This window comes from Xiphias gladius, chromosome 1 (assembly GCF_016859285.1).
Source record: "Xiphias gladius isolate SHS-SW01 ecotype Sanya breed wild chromosome 1, ASM1685928v1, whole genome shotgun sequence".
Classification (NCBI taxonomy): domain Eukaryota; kingdom Metazoa; phylum Chordata; class Actinopteri; order Istiophoriformes; family Xiphiidae; genus Xiphias; species Xiphias gladius.
This window is the reverse complement of record NC_053400.1, coordinates 10,215,608-10,233,900: the sequence shown is the minus strand read 5'-3', so window position 1 is coordinate 10,233,900 and position 18,293 is coordinate 10,215,608. Positions and strand designations below refer to the sequence as shown.

Sequence of the window (18,293 nt, the reverse complement as noted above, 5' to 3'; positions counted from 1 at the left end):
AGTAGCCTAGTAGGTAGTTAGTGAGCCTTGAGCAGAGGCTTTCTGTGGTTGGCAGGCCACGTGATGTGTCACAACAGGCACTTAGGAGCTCTTAGTATTCAAACGAACCGTAGGAGGAATTAAGACGAGCGAGAGCAGAACAGAGCGGAGCTGCCACCAGGCTGTCTCCCAGGCAGCCTGTGATGTCATAGCAGCCCCCAAGGGGAGCACTCTGTCAGTGCTGCTCAGGCATATCAGAGAGAGAGGCTCCTCTACGGCTGGCTGGCTGGCTGGCTGGCTGGCTGGCTGGCTGGCTGTGGGAGGGGGTTACGGGATAACTGAGTATCCCCTGAGGAATGTTGTCAAGGCAATAGATACAAATGGAGAGGCGTGGTGAAGCAAAGCCTCCCCAGACAGAAAAACAAACAAACAAACAGCATAAAGACTCACTAGCGGGTGCACACTCATGTCCTCGTTGTACTGTAGATTGCTTCCCAACCAAGTGAAATCTAAAAATAAAGTAGGCCATGTGTTTGCTGTCAACAGCATACGGCTGCAAATTAGTAGGTTTCTAATGTCAACAAGTAATAAGAGCAACTCCAAGGGTGCGCTGGAGAACTGAGTACCTGAATTATGCATGTTCACAACATTTTCTCTGTATATTCCTATGTAACGATTACATACTATTTATTAATTTTTTTTTTAATTAGCATGTCATTGTTATAGTCTCTCAGAAAATACTTATTTTTAAAGACAGTACTTAATCTGCATTATTCAAATTCATAAAACAAATGAATAAAGCACATGTCATTTATTTTTAGATACCTCTACAGACATCATTTCTCAAGCGTAGTGACACAAACGTCATCTCTGAAAATTGTGAATAGATGTTTCAGAAATCCTTCATAAAGCAGTTTAATAATGCCTGTCCCACATCTCTCCCCTTTTTGTCTCGAGGGCCGTGTGATGCGAGGTGCCTACAGGTTCCAGGCTGTTATCACCACGTTTGAGATGATCCTGGGAGGCTGCCCCGAACTCAACGCCATAGAGTGGCGCTGTGTTATCATCGATGAAGCCCACCGCCTCAAGAACAAGAACTGCAAGCTGCTGGAGGGCTTCAAGCTCATGAGCCTGGTACATAAACCATCCACTTAGAGGGAGAAACAAGAATTAGAACAGATTTCAAATAACAGTGCTGTGCAGACGTTAAGTTTCACTTGTAGTTTAATACAGTTCAACGTATTTTGCTTGAATTTAATTCTCAAAACATTGTGTCCAGCCTTTCCTGTTTTTCTCTGTGGTATACAGTCTAATCAAGTAGGAATGCCAATAAATGAAGTGTTAGACCGCTTCTTTAATAAAGCAATAATTTTTAACAGCTTGGCAGAAGAGTTTTTTTGACAAATCAGACTCACTGTAAGTACTGTAACATTTTCTTCTCATGCCTCTTGTCCTCTTTTAGGAGCACAAGGTCCTGCTGACGGGCACTCCTCTCCAGAACACAGTGGAGGAGCTCTTCAGCCTGCTCCACTTTCTGGAGCCTGCACGCTTCCCCTCAGAAAACACCTTCATGCAGGAGTTTGGAGACCTCAAGACTGAAGAGCAGGTGACCTTGCAGATACATACACAATATGTCAAACATTTTTATGTTTTGTGAATATATCAGTATTAATGATACATAAAAGACATCACACTGAACCTATAGCACACTTAAAAGACAGGCGTTCCCATGATAAGGTCAGACAACGTAGTTTGAGGTTCAGGTGAAACACCATTTTTAGTGTTCGTGAATGATTTGAGAAAGCACAAAGAAATTATCGTTGCTTACAGCTCCACAACACACATTGTTGTTCAGATATAAAGATTCTCTTGGTACAGATGGAACCCTTGAAGTGAAGCCTTTTCTAACTAGGCCACAGTGACATTTCGACAACACACACACCCAACATATGGTGGATAATAGTAACAAATAATGGGGTATTATGCTACTCATTGTTGGACTACTGTATGTATTGACACAGCTGCTCACAAGAAGAAAGCTTTTAGCTTTCCTCCTACATATTGAGGTTTCGCACTTCATTTTTAGCCAGTAGCTCTTATGAGATGGTCGGGAAAAGACCGATAAAACATGTTTGAAGAGTGGTCCTCATGGTGAAAGTTAAAGTATTTGGAACAACTACAGTTCAACACTGAATACTAAAAGTGGAAGCTCTCAGTGCCAGTGTGAATGTGACATCCTTTTAATAGTAATAGTTGCTGGTGCGGTTAAGAGGTATGTTATCAGCACATAACATAACTGAGGATAGATGAGGACCTGCAAGCTTAATTAAAAGAAGAACACTGGTTGGGTACAGATGGCCCACTGCTGGGCATCTAGTAGCAACTTAGCTGTGATGTTGTATTTCTAGATATTAAGCCAGCTATCCATAGTATACGGAATATGATGTAGCCTTGGATATAAAATATTTAAGATATTACTGTTGAGTCTAGTTTACCGTTTGGTGTTTCATTTCTTAATGTTTTAAATGTAAATGAAGATGATTCATAGGCAACTACTGCTCAGTTAACCTTGGTGCTCGCTAGCATTAGCGCAGTCATTATTTACATAATGTATGCTGTTTACTTCCTTACACATTTCCACGTGATGAAACGTAAGTTGGAAAGAAAACAAAAATGCTTGATCTGATGCTGCATTACAATAAAATATTGAATACAGTTATTGAATAAAATAAATTATTCTCAACTTGGGAATTGAAAAAAAATGTAATGACATGTATGCCATTCCTGTTTTAGTTTCAGTCAGAACCAGTACAAAGGCGGCACGTGTAACCCCAGGCCTGTGTAGTATACAATATCACACAGCAGTTATTGAATGTCATAACTGTAATTCTCTTCATCTTTGTGGTCCACAGGTGCAGAAGCTTCAGGGTATCCTGAAGCCCATGATGCTGCGCCGGTTGAAGGAGGATGTGGAGAAGAAGTTGGCTCCTAAAGAGGAAACCATTATCGAGGTTGAGCTCACAAATATTCAGAAGAAATACTACCGCGCCATCCTAGAGAAAAACTTCTCTTTCCTGGCTAAAGGAGCTGGCCAAGCAAATATGCCCAATCTGGTCAACACCATGATGGAGCTGAGAAAGTGCTGCAACCACCCCTACCTCATCAAAGGTAGGATGGTACCTTTTTAATGTTAAATGCAGGTTAATATATTTAAATGTAGTTGAAAGGTTTAGTTGTGATCTCAGTTTAGCAGATTTAGGTGCGTACTGTAATTTGGTACCTCAAGAGATTGTTACAACAGATTCTGCATTCTGATAAGATTACCCTGAGAAAGCCATGAAAATCTCAACAGATTTCTTAGATATTTTCATTAGCACTCAATCTGTCTAGTGTTTTGCTTTTGTTCCCTTTTTAATTAAACCACAGTGTCACCAGTAGTAAATACAGGGTCCCTTTAGATAGCATTGTCTGAAAATTATATACCATACAGTAAATGTTTTCACATTTGCTTCTTAAGTTCTTTTTTGTGCATCTGTACAGTCAAAAAACGTTTCTCCTGCTTGAAAAATAGTAGAGCCCTTATCTTCATGAATGGACTTTGGACATTAAAGAAAATAAAATCTTGTTCTTGTGGAAAAAAAACGAGAAGCATGAGAAACGTAGTATTCCTGATGTATCCATGTTTTTGCTATGTCAGGGGCAGAAGACAAGATCCTAGAGGACTTCAGGGAAGTATATAGCCCCACTGCCATCGACTTTCACCTGCAGGCCATGGTGCAGTCTGCCGGGAAGCTGGTCCTTATTGACAAACTGCTGCCTAAGATGAAGGCTGGAGGGCACAAGGTCCTCATCTTCTCCCAGATGGTGCGCTGCCTGGACATCTTGGAAGACTACCTCATTCAGAGAAGGTAATGGCGACGAATGATGAAGGATTTGTTGTTTTCTGGTCACTCTTAAGAATTCCAACTCAAGTCTGGAAAAGTAATTTTAATAATGTTAAACTTTTGAAGATGTCACACGTTTTAAAAAAAAAAAAAAGAAAAAAAGGTCATGCATTGCAGTAAAGCAAATGTCAGCTATAAAAATGTATTCTGTCAGCATTAGTGTACATCATAGTAAATACAAGAATGAATTCAGTTGTGGAAAAACAATCGAAATCTTTAGTTACACTGTTCACTAAATGGGTGGAATTTCTGCAGTCTTCTGTCATAATGCATGTAGGAAGAAAATTGACTTTATTTTTATTAGATTCTTTATGATTCAACGGAAGCACCAAATCTTGTGCAAATTGCAGACAGGATTTAGGACAGTTTACCAGGAAAATCATCGTTGTAGAAAATCCTCTGGCAACTTACATGGCCATAAAGCTGCTGTGTACAACCAAAGGTTCTGCCAAAGTACAATATTGCTTTGAGAATCAAATTATGAGCTCACACCTTGCTTCCCTCTGTGTGTGTCTGGTTCTGTGTGACAGCAGTGTCTTGGGTAATGCCCAAAAGTCCCAATAACAACCTGTAATGGAGTGATCAGGAACTGTCAGGTAGACAATCGTGGGTAGGGGTTTACAGCTAGGCCTTGAGTTTTGACTTGGATCGAATGATTTAGGACTGTCAAAATTAGGAGTTTTGAGTTTCCGGTTCTCATTTTTTTCTTTATTTTTATTCTCAAGTCTTCTGAGTGTTAGTCTTCTGTCTCTTCCATTTCACTTCGTACTTTTTTGGGTCTTTGTTTTCGTATGTCCTTCTGTTGCTCTCATGCCTCTTTTTCTGCCTCTCTCTCTGTCTTCTGGCTTCCCACCAGCAGCAAGGAGCAAACGCTGAACTATTGTAAACATGTGAGGCGCTGCACAGCACAGACCTCAGACAGGGTTCAGCAGCAGTTTACAGAAGCCCTCAGGGCTCCACCACATTAAACAAGAGGGAGTGTCTGTGAGGTTTCTCCTGAGTGGAAGTGGATTACTCTAGGGAGGGAAGGAGGTCAGATTTCGGGGATGGGTGGGGTGGGGGTGGACACATGGATGAAAGAGCATAACTGCTCCTTGTAGGAAAAATTTAAAGTTCCAATCCATAAGTACAATAGCTGTTTTGACTTATGATAGGTAAAAATAGTTATTAAAAGCTTAATTCACTAAATCAGACTCCTCAGGAAAACACAAACATAGCAAAAAAAGGTAGATGTTTAATGTTTGAATAAACTTTTACCTAAAGCTCAAGGTAAGGTATCTTACAGATTATGTTGTATTCAATTATTGAATGTGTGCGTGCTTCATGGACCATTTTCTTGTCTCGTAGGTACTTGTATGAGCGGATAGATGGACGTGTTCGTGGGAATCTGCGACAGGCCGCCATCGACCGCTTCAGTAAGCCCGACTCGGACCGCTTCGTTTTCCTTCTGTGTACAAGAGCGGGTGGCCTGGGAATCAACCTCACAGCAGCAGACACCTGCATCATCTTTGACTCTGACTGGAACCCACAGAACGACCTGCAGGTACTGCACGCACACGCACACGCACATGCATACACACAGACTGACTTAACAGAAGATGAAATGCAATATCCGGCTATGGATTTGTGCCATTGCACGTTAGAGAATTTTGGCACACTGATAGTTACCTCTTTGTCTAACATCTGCTCATGTAAACACCTGCCAACGAGAGTCATCGCCACGGAAAGTGTTTTACACTGTGTCCAATCAGGAATACATGTGCAAACTCTACTGAATAATTACAGTTACCATTAACGTTTTCAGTCATTTAACAGCAGGTGTTTCTTGGGAGCAACTGCATATAATGAAAGAAAAGCTCCTATTTGTATGTTTAGTGCACTTTACTCAAGTATTCCTGTCCGAAACAGGCCCAGGCTCGCTGCCACCGGATCGGTCAGAACAAGGCAGTGAAGGTGTACCGTCTGATCACCAGGAACTCGTACGAGCGGGAAATGTTTGATCGCGCCAGTCTCAAGCTGGGCCTTGACAAAGCAGTGTTGCAGAGCATGAGCGGCCGAGATAACAGCCTGGGAGGAGGCGCCGGGGGAGGGGTAAGTTTGAGAACTGTCCAAATGATTTGGAACAGAAATGGGGAATTTAATCACAAAATCATTTAAATTATGCTCATCTAAATTTCAGAAAGAGCTGTTTGTTTCGGACAGTGCATGTGATGAATAAAATCAATTTCACAAGTTGACCTGGCTGGACATGAATTTTTTTTCCGCTCAACTATCCCATCCTCAAACTATTACACACCGAGCAGGAAACAGCAAAAGCCTGGTGCGTCACTTGGATAATCATTTACATAATTTTTGTAATTTTTTGCAAGAACATTAAAGGTAACTGTACTCTGCTCGAAGCAAAGTACTCACTCAAGGCATGACACAGTTACTGTGAAAATCAGACAAGCAAATCAACCTGTTTCTTACACTCACAAATTCAAACTTTCCCGTGAAGTGAAGAATGAAGTTTATGAAGGACAAAAGATTGATGTTTTATTTCTTCCAATTGTCCTTCCAACAAAATAAAAGTCAAAAGTTTCTGATGTCCTCAGTCTCGAATGACATCAGAGGGACACTGTAGCAGATGGCTGACAAAAACAGGATGCCAAGCACAGAAACAGAACTTGTACAAAACCCCCAACTTGGAGCTCACTTTTAAAATTTCCACTTGAAGTGTAACCAATCCTATTAGAGTCTAATCTCTTTGTGAGGGAGCGTGTCAACAGTGTGTGAAGTGTGTAGGGGGATGTTTCGCTGCGGTTGGTGTCCTCTGAGAATTATCTGAACTTTAAGGAGGTTTAGCTATTAGCAGATTTCCACATCTGGTCTGACTGAGCATATTTGCATACTAAACAGCTGCTGGGGTTAGATACTGGGCTTCTGATGTTATGATTTTAATAATCCAGTGTGTGTGAATTTAGCAGGCTATTTCTATTAACACTGCACAGTCTTGTGGGTCTTTGTTTGTTTGTGCCACACAGTATGTAATTTTATGTTCCATACTGTTCTATTTTATAATCTGTATGGCCAATATCATTTATTTTTTATTTGTTGGATATGGTTTCTTATCCTTAACTGTCTGCCCGTGTTTCTCCTTACCTCCCAGGCAGTGCAGCAGCAGCTGTCTAAAAAGGAGATTGAGGATCTGTTGCGACGTGGTGCTTACGGGGCCATCATGGATGAGGAGGATGAAGGGGCCAAATTCTGTGAGGAGGACATCGACCAGATCCTCCAACGCAGGACAAAGACCATCACCATTGAATCTGAGGGACGAGGATCCACCTTTGCTAAGGTGAATGACAAAATTAAAAACAATGGGTCTAACACAAGTGATGGAAATTGAATCTTTATCTAATAATAACAACTCTGTTTATACCCAGGGATAACTAACGTACATTTAACACTTTACAGATCACTGGCTATTTTAGATTTTTGTCCAGGAGCAGCTCGCGATACAGGCATGCAGGGAATAGCAAACCTGATTTATGGTTTGATATGACTGTGATGTCTGCTTTCAGGCCAGTTTTGTGGCATCCGGAAACCGCACGGACATTGCTCTGGATGACCCCAACTTCTGGGACAAGTGGGCCAAAAAGGCTGACATTGATATGGATATGGTCAATGGCAGAGTAAGTGCCGTCACCACAAATGATACAATCCACAAAACATAGGATAATTAGGACGTTGCTCACAAATATGTATTGCATCTTACAAAGACATAATGCCTTGACTTCTGCTAGGACCTGAAAGCCCTTTGCTGAAATGTTTTTTGCCTTCCATTCCCTCGCTACAGAACAGTTTGGTGATCGACACCCCTCGTGTCAGAAAACAGACGAGGCCGTTCAGCGCCACCAAGGATGAGCTGGCAGAGCTTTCAGAGGGCGAGAGCGACAGTGACGACACTAAACCTAAGCTCAGGCGAAACCACGACCGCCTCAACAGCTACGGACGCACAGAGTGCTTCAGAGTAGAGAAGAACCTGCTTGTATATGGGTAAGATTGTTTTAAAAAGTGTAAGCTGTGGTGATCGACACGACCAACACGGTTAGCACAGAAAACCTACTGTAAAGTGAGTAGTGGAGGATACAGCAAAGAAAAATGCTAATTGGAGTTACATACAAATGAACAAGGCTGTCATGACTGTAATTATAGAGCAATGCATTCTGTATTGAGTTTCACACTAAAAGTATCCGAATAATATACCTGAACAGATGTTACTTTCATTCTCCTAAATTTGGCGTTTGTTATCCAGGTGGGGTCGTTGGAAGGATATCCTCAACCATGGGCGTTTTAAGAAGCAGCTAACAGAGTGGGATGTAGAGTCAATCTGCAGGGCACTGCTGGCCTACTGCCTGGTCCATTACCGTGGAGATGACAAAATCAAAAGCTTCATGTGGGACCTGATTGCCCCTTCTGAGGATGGACGCACCAAGGAGCTACAGAATCACCTCGGTGAGTCTCAGAACTAAGCTACGTGTAACTGCCTTATTTTTTATTTTATTTTTTCCCACAACTGATAATGGTACATGGTTAGGTTGGACCAAGTGGGATTTAGGAAATTATCATATTTCCTGTACTGCATTTATGACTTTGACCTCTTCTTCATCCACTAGGTTTGTCTGCCCCCGTCCCTCGGGGTAGAAAGGGTAAGAAGATGAAGACACAGTCCAGCTCTTTTGACATCCACAAAGCTGAGTGGCTCAGGAAACACAACCCAGAGCACATGCTTCAGGACGACGGCTACAAGAAACACCTCAAACACCACTGCAACAAGTACGTGTTTCCTTTTGCCACTTTGTTTACATTGTACACATAGCATTTGGGGATTTAGGTGACACTTTTCATCTACTTCATTTACACCATGTACAACACTTTTTAAAGATGATATTTCTACATCACCAAAGTATGAGAAACAGCTGTTTATAAAACTCTAGTACAAAGGATAAATACTCCTGACCATCTCAAATAGTGTTAACAGATTAAAGTGACAGTTGGAATGTCTTGTATCTTTTAGCAGTTAACTTATTTAACAGTGCACATGGTGGTCTGTGGATGGGTTGTTTTATCTCGTGGGTGAGACTGTCTTTGTTCTTGTGTCTGTTTAAACATTTATGCTGTTATAGCAACTAGCAGGTGGTCATTATTCTCTTCTAGCACGTATTATATCAGTTCATTTTTAATAGAATGAAGCCAAAGTGTATGAAAATACAATATGCACGTGGCTCAAATTTTAACTGTGGCACCTCTAAGCCACAGTAATTAGGAGGTACTAAAACGTCCATTGGAGCTGACAGTTTACTGATTCATTACCGGACGTGCATCACATCGAGACCAGCTGACTGATACAAATCTTAATGAGACTTCAGCCCAGCTAATGGCCGTCATAGATCTCTCTTATTTACAGACAGAGGGGAAAAAGATGGTTGCTATCAAAACATGGGCGGCTGAGAAATAAAGCCAAATAGATGGCTGCTTCTTTTTAAAAGGGGGGCTTGTGTCCATAGGGCTTTGGACGCAGAGCGCTGCAGCTTCCATAGAAAGTTCCCCATTGTTTCCTGGTCCAGTAGTGCTGAATCCAGGGATTGTCTGATATGTGACACGCCGGGCAAATGGGGACACACAGTCAGCAGGGTTTGCTGACTTCTGCATTTTCACTCTGAGGACCTGGAATGTGACTGAGGGAGAGGGGGGGGGGCTGGTGGGGTGGGGTGGGGTGAGGCGGGGTGGGGTGGGGGTGGGGGTTCACTGGCTTCTTTAACAAGACTGTAAATTTTGGACAGGAATCCTACACAGGAATGGAAACTATAGGAAGTAGTGGGAAATTATTCTGATAGTGTAAGTCTCGAAAAGTCCGAAAGATCAGCAAAAGGTCAGAAAGTCTGATCATCATGGATCATGTGGTTGGTTTCTTGTTACACAAGCACTTTGCCTGTGCATTTACAGTATAAATGAATCAGCAGTCCCTTTACTGCATACTGTAGTAAAGATGTGAGACAGTGATGATTAAATCTGCTTTGGCAGAGTACACTTTTGAGAAAAGCACATAAAATTACATGGTGTTTATGTGTTTTGAATCAGAATTACATCTGTGGCTCAGTATCTCCCTGTCACGTTGGTTTTTGATGAACTGTTTTCTGTGAACAGACCACAAGGGATTTTTTGCATGGCAATCATGTTATGCATATTTGGCTTATTAGCTTCTGAAAGACTGTGTGTGACTGTACTGAGATCCTCTGCAGCCTCTCCAAGTGAACCACATCACACACACCCAGACACTGACTAACAAAGGCTTGAAAGGAGAGTGATGAAGGGCTGTGCTGACAGGCAGAGGAAGCAGCAGCTGCTCCTGGGCGGGTCCAGGCCCACAGGAGGACGAAGGGTGGAGGAGGGAGAGGGAGGAAGCTCAAGACTTTGATTTACCAGTGCTACAAGTCCAGACTGGTCACCAGACATCCATCACTCCGGCAGACAGACAGACCTCGGAGCCCTGCAGTTTTTCCCGGTCCTGTCAGTGAATCAGGGAAGGATTTGGGGCTCATTTATAACAATATTCAGCTGAGTTAGACCAGAAGAAAGATGGAATGCCTGGTAGACTATATTTCAGAGCAGCAGTCCATAATCTTTTTCAGTACTCTTGAAAGAAGAGCTGCATTGTAGAGAAGCCTTGGCAGGAAAGTCCACAGATCCACATGAAGTGATGGATGAATATAGTAGTCTTTGTAATATCTTTTTTAAAGTGGCTGCAAATACAAAAAAGGTAGACAGTGTCACAGTTTACCTATTTTTCAGCCTCCGGGTTAAGAGTTCAGACATCAGTAGTTTGGCAACAGTTAATAGACCATTAGGCTCCATAATAACTAATAACTAATAATGGGAATGCGTTAATTTGACAAATAATTATTTTCCTATCTAATTTGCATTAATTTGGTTTGAAAAGTGTTGTTTTAATATGGGGGCTTTATTAAGCTGCATGTGTCAGTCGGGATGTTTCTTAAATTCCTTTGCTTAATTGACAGTGTCAGAAATCCTCTGAGATGTAACCATTCTGTAAAGTATAGTTGTAGTAGGACAGCTAATAACTCCACAGCAAGAGCAATACTCCAAAGACAATTTGCTTTCTTGCCAGAAAGCCGCCTTTTTCCAACAGCGTGATGGAATTTAAAATCATTTTGTGTCTACGCAAAAACCATTACCCAGAATGCTTTCTACATTAAGCAAAATCTCAAGGCATACCAGACACTACAGCCTGGCACACCAGCACACCACAGTTCCCACCACTTCACTGCGTCTCTGCTCAAAGCCTGCTGGCTGTGATGTTTGATCATGCATCACAGAGCTAATGTCTCTCCTGTGAGTCAGCCTCTCTACCTTGTCAGGCTCAACCTCCCAGCCTTCATTTACTGCCAGAGCATGACCATATGACGTCTGTAGAGAGACCATGCAATAGCGTAGACTTCAGTGATACAGTAATTCACCAAATTAACTGATCAGGCAAAGTGTGTACACTGGTTTATCAGGGCGAGTTGTGTAGTGTGTGTCCTGCTCTGTGGATGGGCTCCACAACTAATGATTTATAGCCTTACACTGCTCTTAGCTCAAAAAAAAATCAGGGTACTGTATGATACATACATTTATAAGAGCGTATGCAGTTGCTGGAGTGTACAGAAGTGAAACGAGAGGAATGTACGGTGCAATCTTGGGATTACATCTGAATTGTCACACATTTCACTCATTTGAATTGTGTTCAACAGGTTGTTGCGTGTGTGTATGTGTGTGTTGGTTCTGCTCGCTCAGCGTTTGTGCGTGGTCAGGGCTTTGTTGTGACCACTGGGTTTTCTCTGTGCAGGGTGCTGCTCAGGGTCAGAATGCTGTACTACCTGAAACAAGAGGTGATAGGAAACCAGGCCCAGAAAGTGCTAGACGGCTCGGACTCCAGGTGAGCTCAACTTTGACCTATTCAGATGATACCTTACTTTACCTGCACCTTGTCCCCTATGCTTTATCATTGTTAGCATTTTGTTAGCAGAACTTTCACTTCTTGGGACTCTTGAAACACAATCACTTAATTAAACAAATATAACAAATTTCCCAGAACACAGTAGATGGTAACTAAAACTCTGCCTAGTATGGTTGTAGAATTCCTGAACTTCTGAGATAATGGAATGGCTAGATTCATGATATACACAGGTCAGATGGATTTAGCCGCTTTAACAGTACAACAGTATAGACCCAGGCAGAGTTGTATAATGGCAACAGTAGAGTTTCCATATCGAGGTGAAATTGCTGCCTTATAATTTTTTCCTCCAGTGGCAAGTGTGGTCATTAGCATATGGTATCAACCTGTTGAAGGCAGAAACAGCTGATCGGCCAAATGAATAAGAAGGTTGTAGAGCTCCACCTGCTGGTAAAAGATATGAATTTTTTTTTTTTTTTTTTTCTTCCTGTCTTACAGTACAAAGCTGTTGATTAATCAAAACCACCGTTAACATGGAAATCACCGTAAAAAGTTAGTTTTTAAAAAATAGTTTCACAGTTCTCTTGGTGTTGTTTCATAATAAAAGCTGTCCGTAGGTCTTTGCAAAAACAGCAAATTTGTTTAAGCAAGGGGAAGGGGTAATAGATCAGAGAATTTTTTTTTTTTTTTTTTTTTGCGAGAAAATGTGTTTTGAAAAGCAGGATATTACATATAAAGACCTGACTACAATATATACCTGTCCTAAATAAAAGCAGAATAAACTTCTGCAGAGTTCTGGGTTCTGAGATCTAGGGCTTCCTGTCACAGTTCATCTGCATAGATTTACTTAATTCTCACAGTGTTGCAATAGAGGATCTCTGTCCAAATCCAAAGTGAAGTCAGATTGTTGCATATCTGTAAGTGAACGAAATCAACAAAAGTTCCCCCACATGATATCTGTCCAAATGTCCTCCTCCTCCTCTTCAGTGAGATAAAGATTTGGGTGCCAGAGCCTGACCATTCAGAGCTGCCAGCCTTGTGGTGGGATGCCATCTCCGACAAGTGTCTACTGCTAGGTGTATATAAGCATGGTAAGAACCCTCAGCTCTTGCTGTGACTTGTTTTATACAATTTGGTAATCCAAATCAGAAGAGCTCTGGAGTTGAAATAAAACTCAACCAGCCTCTAATCTTTCTTTTAAACTGTTTGAGGTCACTTTATAGATGGGGAAAACTATGACTTAAAACAATAACAAGCCACTGTGTGACAGTCACAGTATTTAAGTTTTATTATACTTATTATAAATGATAATTCTGGTGCCACTTTTTTAGTGTGTTTTCCATTGATACCAAGTGTTTGTGGGAAATTAACCAGCTTGTGTACATTGCGTGGTCCCTATCTAAGATTTTCCATGCATTTTCCTCTCCTAACTTTGCTGTTTGCTTATCCTCCTGTGCGCTCCCAGGTTATGAGAAGTACAACACTATTCGTGCAGACCCTACCCTGTGCTTCCTAGACCGTGTGGGGCGACCGGATGAGAAGGCCATTGCTGCCGAACAGAGAGGCAATGATTTTATGGATGGGTGAGTACATAACAGCAGTCCTGGGCCAGAAAAACATTGTGGCTTTTGTTCTGACATGCTTGGTTAAAGTTTAGATATTTTTAAAATTGTCTCAACTAAGTTGTCTATTGCAGAAATGATGAAACCTTTACTTCTGTGTGTGTGTAGGGATGTGGATGATCCAGAATACAAGCCTGCTCCAGCCCTGCTGAAGGACGATATGGAGGTAACGCCAAGAGAACCGAAGGGGCATGTTGTTCATCTAATAAGGCCTATTTGTTACTTTGACTAGTTACAGTATGAAATTATTCCCTCTGTGAATTTCAGGTAGTTTGTGTTTTACCATCAAATCTATCGCAGTCTATTTGCCCTCATACAATATTTGTTGTTTAAATATGATGTTCTGGCCACGTCCTTCCACAAACACACACACGTCTTTTCATGCAGGATGATGCCTCCTCTCCTGGAGACTTGGTTGTCACTGACAACGCTGGAGGTGAGTATTAGACACATGTAACTCCAAGCAGATTATCATTACAATGATGATTATAAACACAGGCTTCCCACAGGCCAGAGATCCAGCAAAGTCCTGAAATCTTAAGGACACATAATAATTAAGTTTTGATGTAATTAATCAGCAGAAATTCAACATGTTGAAATGGCAGAAAAGGTATGCAAGTGTGTAAATACTCTGTTCTATTCATTTATCAGTATTTGATTGTGAACTGTATATTACTCTGACTCAGATGCAGTTCCAGTGACAGAAGGTGAAACTGCCTACTGGCCCTCCTCCTCCGTGTTGACAGCCAGGCTGAGACGTCTGATCACAGCCTCCCAGCGCTACACCAAAAGCCGGCAGATCCTCCACATCCACCAGGCTCAGTCTCAGTCCCAGCAGACCATGATACTGTCTGCTCCACTCTGCCCGCTGCCCCCCACACTCAAAGACACCCTTAACCCCAAGATGGCTGCAAAGATTGAACGCCAGCAAAGGTCAGAGTAAAGAGCAGATCAATGAAGGGTTGAGCAGTAAAATGGACCTCTGAGACTTTAATCAGTAATTCTGAGAAAAAATATCAAGTCAGAATATATTACTGTAACATATATTATTGTCTATGTAAACGGTTATTACAGTGTAAATGTTTTGTATTTCTCAGATGGACCAGACGAGAAGAAGCTGACTTCTACCGGGTGGTCTCCACTTTTGGTGTTGTTTTTGACCCAAACCTTGGCCGCTTCGACTGGACCAAGTTCAGGGCCATGGCTCGGCTGCACAAGAAGACTGACGAGAGCCTGCAGAAATACCTGTGTGCTTTCACCGCCATGTGCCGACGGGTGTGCCGCCTGCCACCCAAAGAGGGAGGTCTGAATCTTTATGCTTATTCATACATTAAAACACACACACACGCGCGCAGTGAAACCATCAGTTTTTATTTATATACATCTGAAGCGAAGAGATCTGGACACTCAGAAGACCAAACTTTGAATGTCCTGTCAGCCAAGTTATGATATGATATGATGTCGTCAGAACGGATGCCCTGATGTCACACAAACGCTTTACTCAAGATGTTGTCTTTAACATTGCTTCAGGTAGAACATTTATTCCTGGTTGTAAATGGTTTTACTCAGGAGAGAGGTCAGTAGTGCCCTGGTAAACAAGCTGGCTCAGCAGTGCTGAGGTAGAGGGGTTGATACGGTTAATCATTTGTGGAAAGACAAACAGTGTCATGTTAAAACTCCTGGCAAAAACAGGTCTTTGGGTTGTACCTGTTAAACAGCCGTTATTTCCTCTCACGCACCGTCTCTCACACCTGCTTCTTTGTCTTTGTTTCAGACTCTGCAGTGGACCCGTCTCTGAACATTCAGCCCATTACAGAGGAGCGAGCATCTCGTACCCTCTACAGAGTAGAGCTGCTTCGCCAGGTGAGGGAACAAGTCCTTCGACATTCGTTACTCTATGAGCGCCTCTCGCTTTGCCAGATGAGCTCTGACTTACCCGTCTGGTGGGAAGCTGGTACCCATGACCGTGACCTGCTAATTGGTGCTGCCAAGCACGGCGTCAGCCGCACAGATTACCACATTCTGAGAGACCCAGAGCTCAGCTTCATGGCTGCCCACCGCAACTACAGCCAAACAAAAGCTGCTCAGCAGCAATCACGCACATCCACCCCACACCTACAACCTCAGCACCAGGCCACCAGCTCTGTGTTGACAGGCTCTCCGCTGCCTCTGGCGGCCCAGAGAGAGACAGAGCCCTGTGGGGTTGTGCCCAAAGTGGAACCAACCTCAGAGGGGGAAGAGAGCAGGGAGAAAGGGGGCGAGAGCTGGAGCCCCCCTCGAGTGCCAGCTACTCCAACAGGTCTGGAAGAGAAGCCCGTTTCTGAGACGAGGGACAATGAGAGGCAGATGGTGGCAGCACGAACTAAACCCCTCACACCCAACTCCTCAGAGAGGAAACCCAAGAAGGCCAGCAAGAGGGGCCGCAGGGAGGCCAGGCGTGGCTCAGAGTCTAACTCAGATGGCTCCTCCTCAAGCTCCTCTTCGCGCTCCTCCTCTTCTTCGTCATCTTCCTCTTCTTCCTCCTCACATTCTGGGTCCAGCTCCTCCTCCTCTTCTTCGTCTTGCTCCTCTGGGTCTTCATCATCATCATCCTCCTCCTCCTCATCTTCTGAAGACAGCGAAAGTGAGGGAGAGGAAGGGAAGAAGAAAGGTGAGTACTGTAGGAGACAAAAAACTATCGGAGCACTGTCACATTTTATTGCATTAAAAACCAGCAATATAAAAAACCCACTAAATTTACTTTATCCTGTTTTTCTACGGCTCTCTGCCTCTTTGGATTTCGTAGGGAAGTATATATTAAAACCTATCTGAGAAGAAGTCTTTAATGTCCGTCTCTGTTTCCTGTCACCTTGTCAGTCCCTGCAGCAACAAGTGTGAAGGGCTTTGATGAAGACAGTGTGGCATCTCTGAGCACTACACAGGATGAAACACAAGACACCCATGTGGCTGAGAATGGCATCACCAACAGCACCTCGCATCCTCTCCAGGGAGGAGGATACATGCTTGCTGCTTCCTACTGGCCAAAGGTGATGTGCAATCCAGTCACTGTTGGTGATATATAACCAGAGAGAACGGCTTACAGAGCCTCTGAACTTAGAGCTACAGGGACAAAGCCATTGAGCGTTCAACTAAAAAGTATTTTATCATCAACAAATATTTGTCTATGATGATCTCTCTTCATGATTTTAAGCTAAGAAAGAAATCCATATGAAAACGTACAGCATGGTTGTGGGCAATGGGGAAATCAAACCGGTACAAGAGTTTGAACGTACTGGTCATCTGTGCTGTTGTTTATTTAGGATCGCGTGATTATCAACCGCCTGGACAGCATCTGCCAGGCAGTGCTAAAGGGCAAGTGGCCAGGAACACGTCGGGTCTACGAGCCTGGAGGTGCAGTGGCCTCCTTCTACACCACCAAGCTGCTGGACAGCGCCAACAGCCTGTGCGAGGACCCCTCTGCCTCGCCACAGGGGTCAAAGGTGACCAAGCATGTTGCAGAAAACAAGGAGTTCTCAGTAAAACTCAACGATGTATGTTGATTTCTCCCTTCCTCCCCTCCTCCCCCCGCTTCGCCCTAATCATAGGATCCTACCACTTCTGCTGCCATGACCGGTGTTAGCTGCCGTGTTCAGCATGTTTCTCTGGTTTTCTTCCGTCTTTCCTTTGGGTATGATTAGTGGTTTTGACTGCCTGGCAGGAGGAGAGATTAATTTAATAGCAGCCTTCCTCTCTTTTCCCACACACTCAATTTGAATTGGGCTCTGAGGCTGTGATTACATCAGGACAAATCAGTCAGTCATGAGAATATAATGAGGTTCAGTCTGAAGCCTCTCTAGACTGAAGGGGTCTTGCTTATAATCTCACTGAAATGTAGATCTTGGCCGTGGGTGTTCTCTAATATGCTTCTAGGCAATGTGGCAATTAACTTGACAGGCTTGAGACTCACTTCAGTTTATTCCTTGCTTCTGTGATGCTTTTTCGATAAGGATGTTTGACCAAATTTTTATTTTTACCAACACAGAGCCTCAAACACCTGCTGCTTGTTTCCTTTAAAATCTGGAATTTATATGCTGACAGCAGTTATCTCTTTGGCATGGCTTCCCAGTACACTCCAAACGATGAAACGACTTTACCCACTGCCCTGCTAGCCACTACCCACTGTGTGTCCATGTGTCCCAATACTACTAACAACAAAGTACTTGAAAGATATTGGCTGTTTTAAGAATTTCTTACAAATGAGATGATACTTTGTTATCTAAATTGAAAGTACTTTATGACCCTTTAAATACTGGATTGGCAAACAGGCAGAGAAAGCTTTCACGTGTAAGAAACAGTCTAAGAAGGAATTTTTTTAAAAATTAAGCGTAACGTTTCTCCTTGTTCATAAATTTGTATGTTTGCCTTGTGACTATTTTCCTAGACTTGTCTCACACTCTTTTGTGTCTGTCTATAGCAGGAGGGAGGTCTGAAGTTGACCTTCCAGAAACAGGGTCTACCTCTGAAGAGGCCCCTAGAGTCTGAGGAGGGCCCCCAGGCCCAGCAGCAATACCTAGCCCGGCTTCATGAGCTGCAGAGCGCCTCGGACACAGGCCTGGCTGATATCACCAAGCCTCAGTGCAGCTTCCAGACTGGTGTGTTTATTCAAAATGAAGCTAATACCTCAAGACCTGTGCATATACCTTGTTTAGAGATGAGGCTACCCTGTTTCCCTTTACCACCACGAGGTGGCAGCAAAGTGTAGTTTTGGATTCG

At 43.0% G+C, this 18,293-nt stretch overlaps 1 protein-coding gene across 13 annotated transcripts in view; it reads left to right on the top strand.

The window, feature by feature from the left end:
• chd9 (chromodomain helicase DNA binding protein 9) overlaps window positions 1–18,293 on the top strand; it is a 68,739-nt gene that overhangs the window by 46,297 nt on the left and 4,149 nt on the right. For 11 of the 13 annotated variants that reach the window (XM_040132667.1, XM_040132695.1, XM_040132659.1 and 8 more), the window contains 22 exons: window positions 937–1,113; window positions 1,442–1,585; window positions 2,892–3,147; window positions 3,677–3,887; window positions 5,271–5,466; window positions 5,832–6,014; window positions 7,072–7,257; window positions 7,484–7,594; window positions 7,759–7,958; window positions 8,218–8,417; window positions 8,579–8,738; window positions 11,812–11,901; window positions 12,907–13,010; window positions 13,385–13,502; window positions 13,650–13,707; window positions 13,929–13,977; window positions 14,228–14,474; window positions 14,639–14,844; window positions 15,316–16,191; window positions 16,398–16,567; window positions 16,841–17,071; window positions 17,995–18,172. In XM_040132667.1, coding sequence (XP_039988601.1) covers window positions 937–1,113; window positions 1,442–1,585; window positions 2,892–3,147; window positions 3,677–3,887; window positions 5,271–5,466; window positions 5,832–6,014; window positions 7,072–7,257; window positions 7,484–7,594; window positions 7,759–7,958; window positions 8,218–8,417; window positions 8,579–8,738; window positions 11,812–11,901; window positions 12,907–13,010; window positions 13,385–13,502; window positions 13,650–13,707; window positions 13,929–13,977; window positions 14,228–14,474; window positions 14,639–14,844; window positions 15,316–16,191; window positions 16,398–16,567; window positions 16,841–17,071; window positions 17,995–18,172 — 4,351 coding nt within the window. The remainder of the gene's footprint in view (window positions 1–936; window positions 1,114–1,441; window positions 1,586–2,891; window positions 3,148–3,676; window positions 3,888–5,270; window positions 5,467–5,831; window positions 6,015–7,071; window positions 7,258–7,483; window positions 7,595–7,758; window positions 7,959–8,217; window positions 8,418–8,578; window positions 8,739–11,811; window positions 11,902–12,906; window positions 13,011–13,384; window positions 13,503–13,649; window positions 13,708–13,928; window positions 13,978–14,227; window positions 14,475–14,638; window positions 14,845–15,315; window positions 16,192–16,397; window positions 16,568–16,840; window positions 17,072–17,994; window positions 18,173–18,293) is intronic. The other 2 variants (XM_040132719.1, XM_040132709.1) reach the window with 2 other exon arrangements.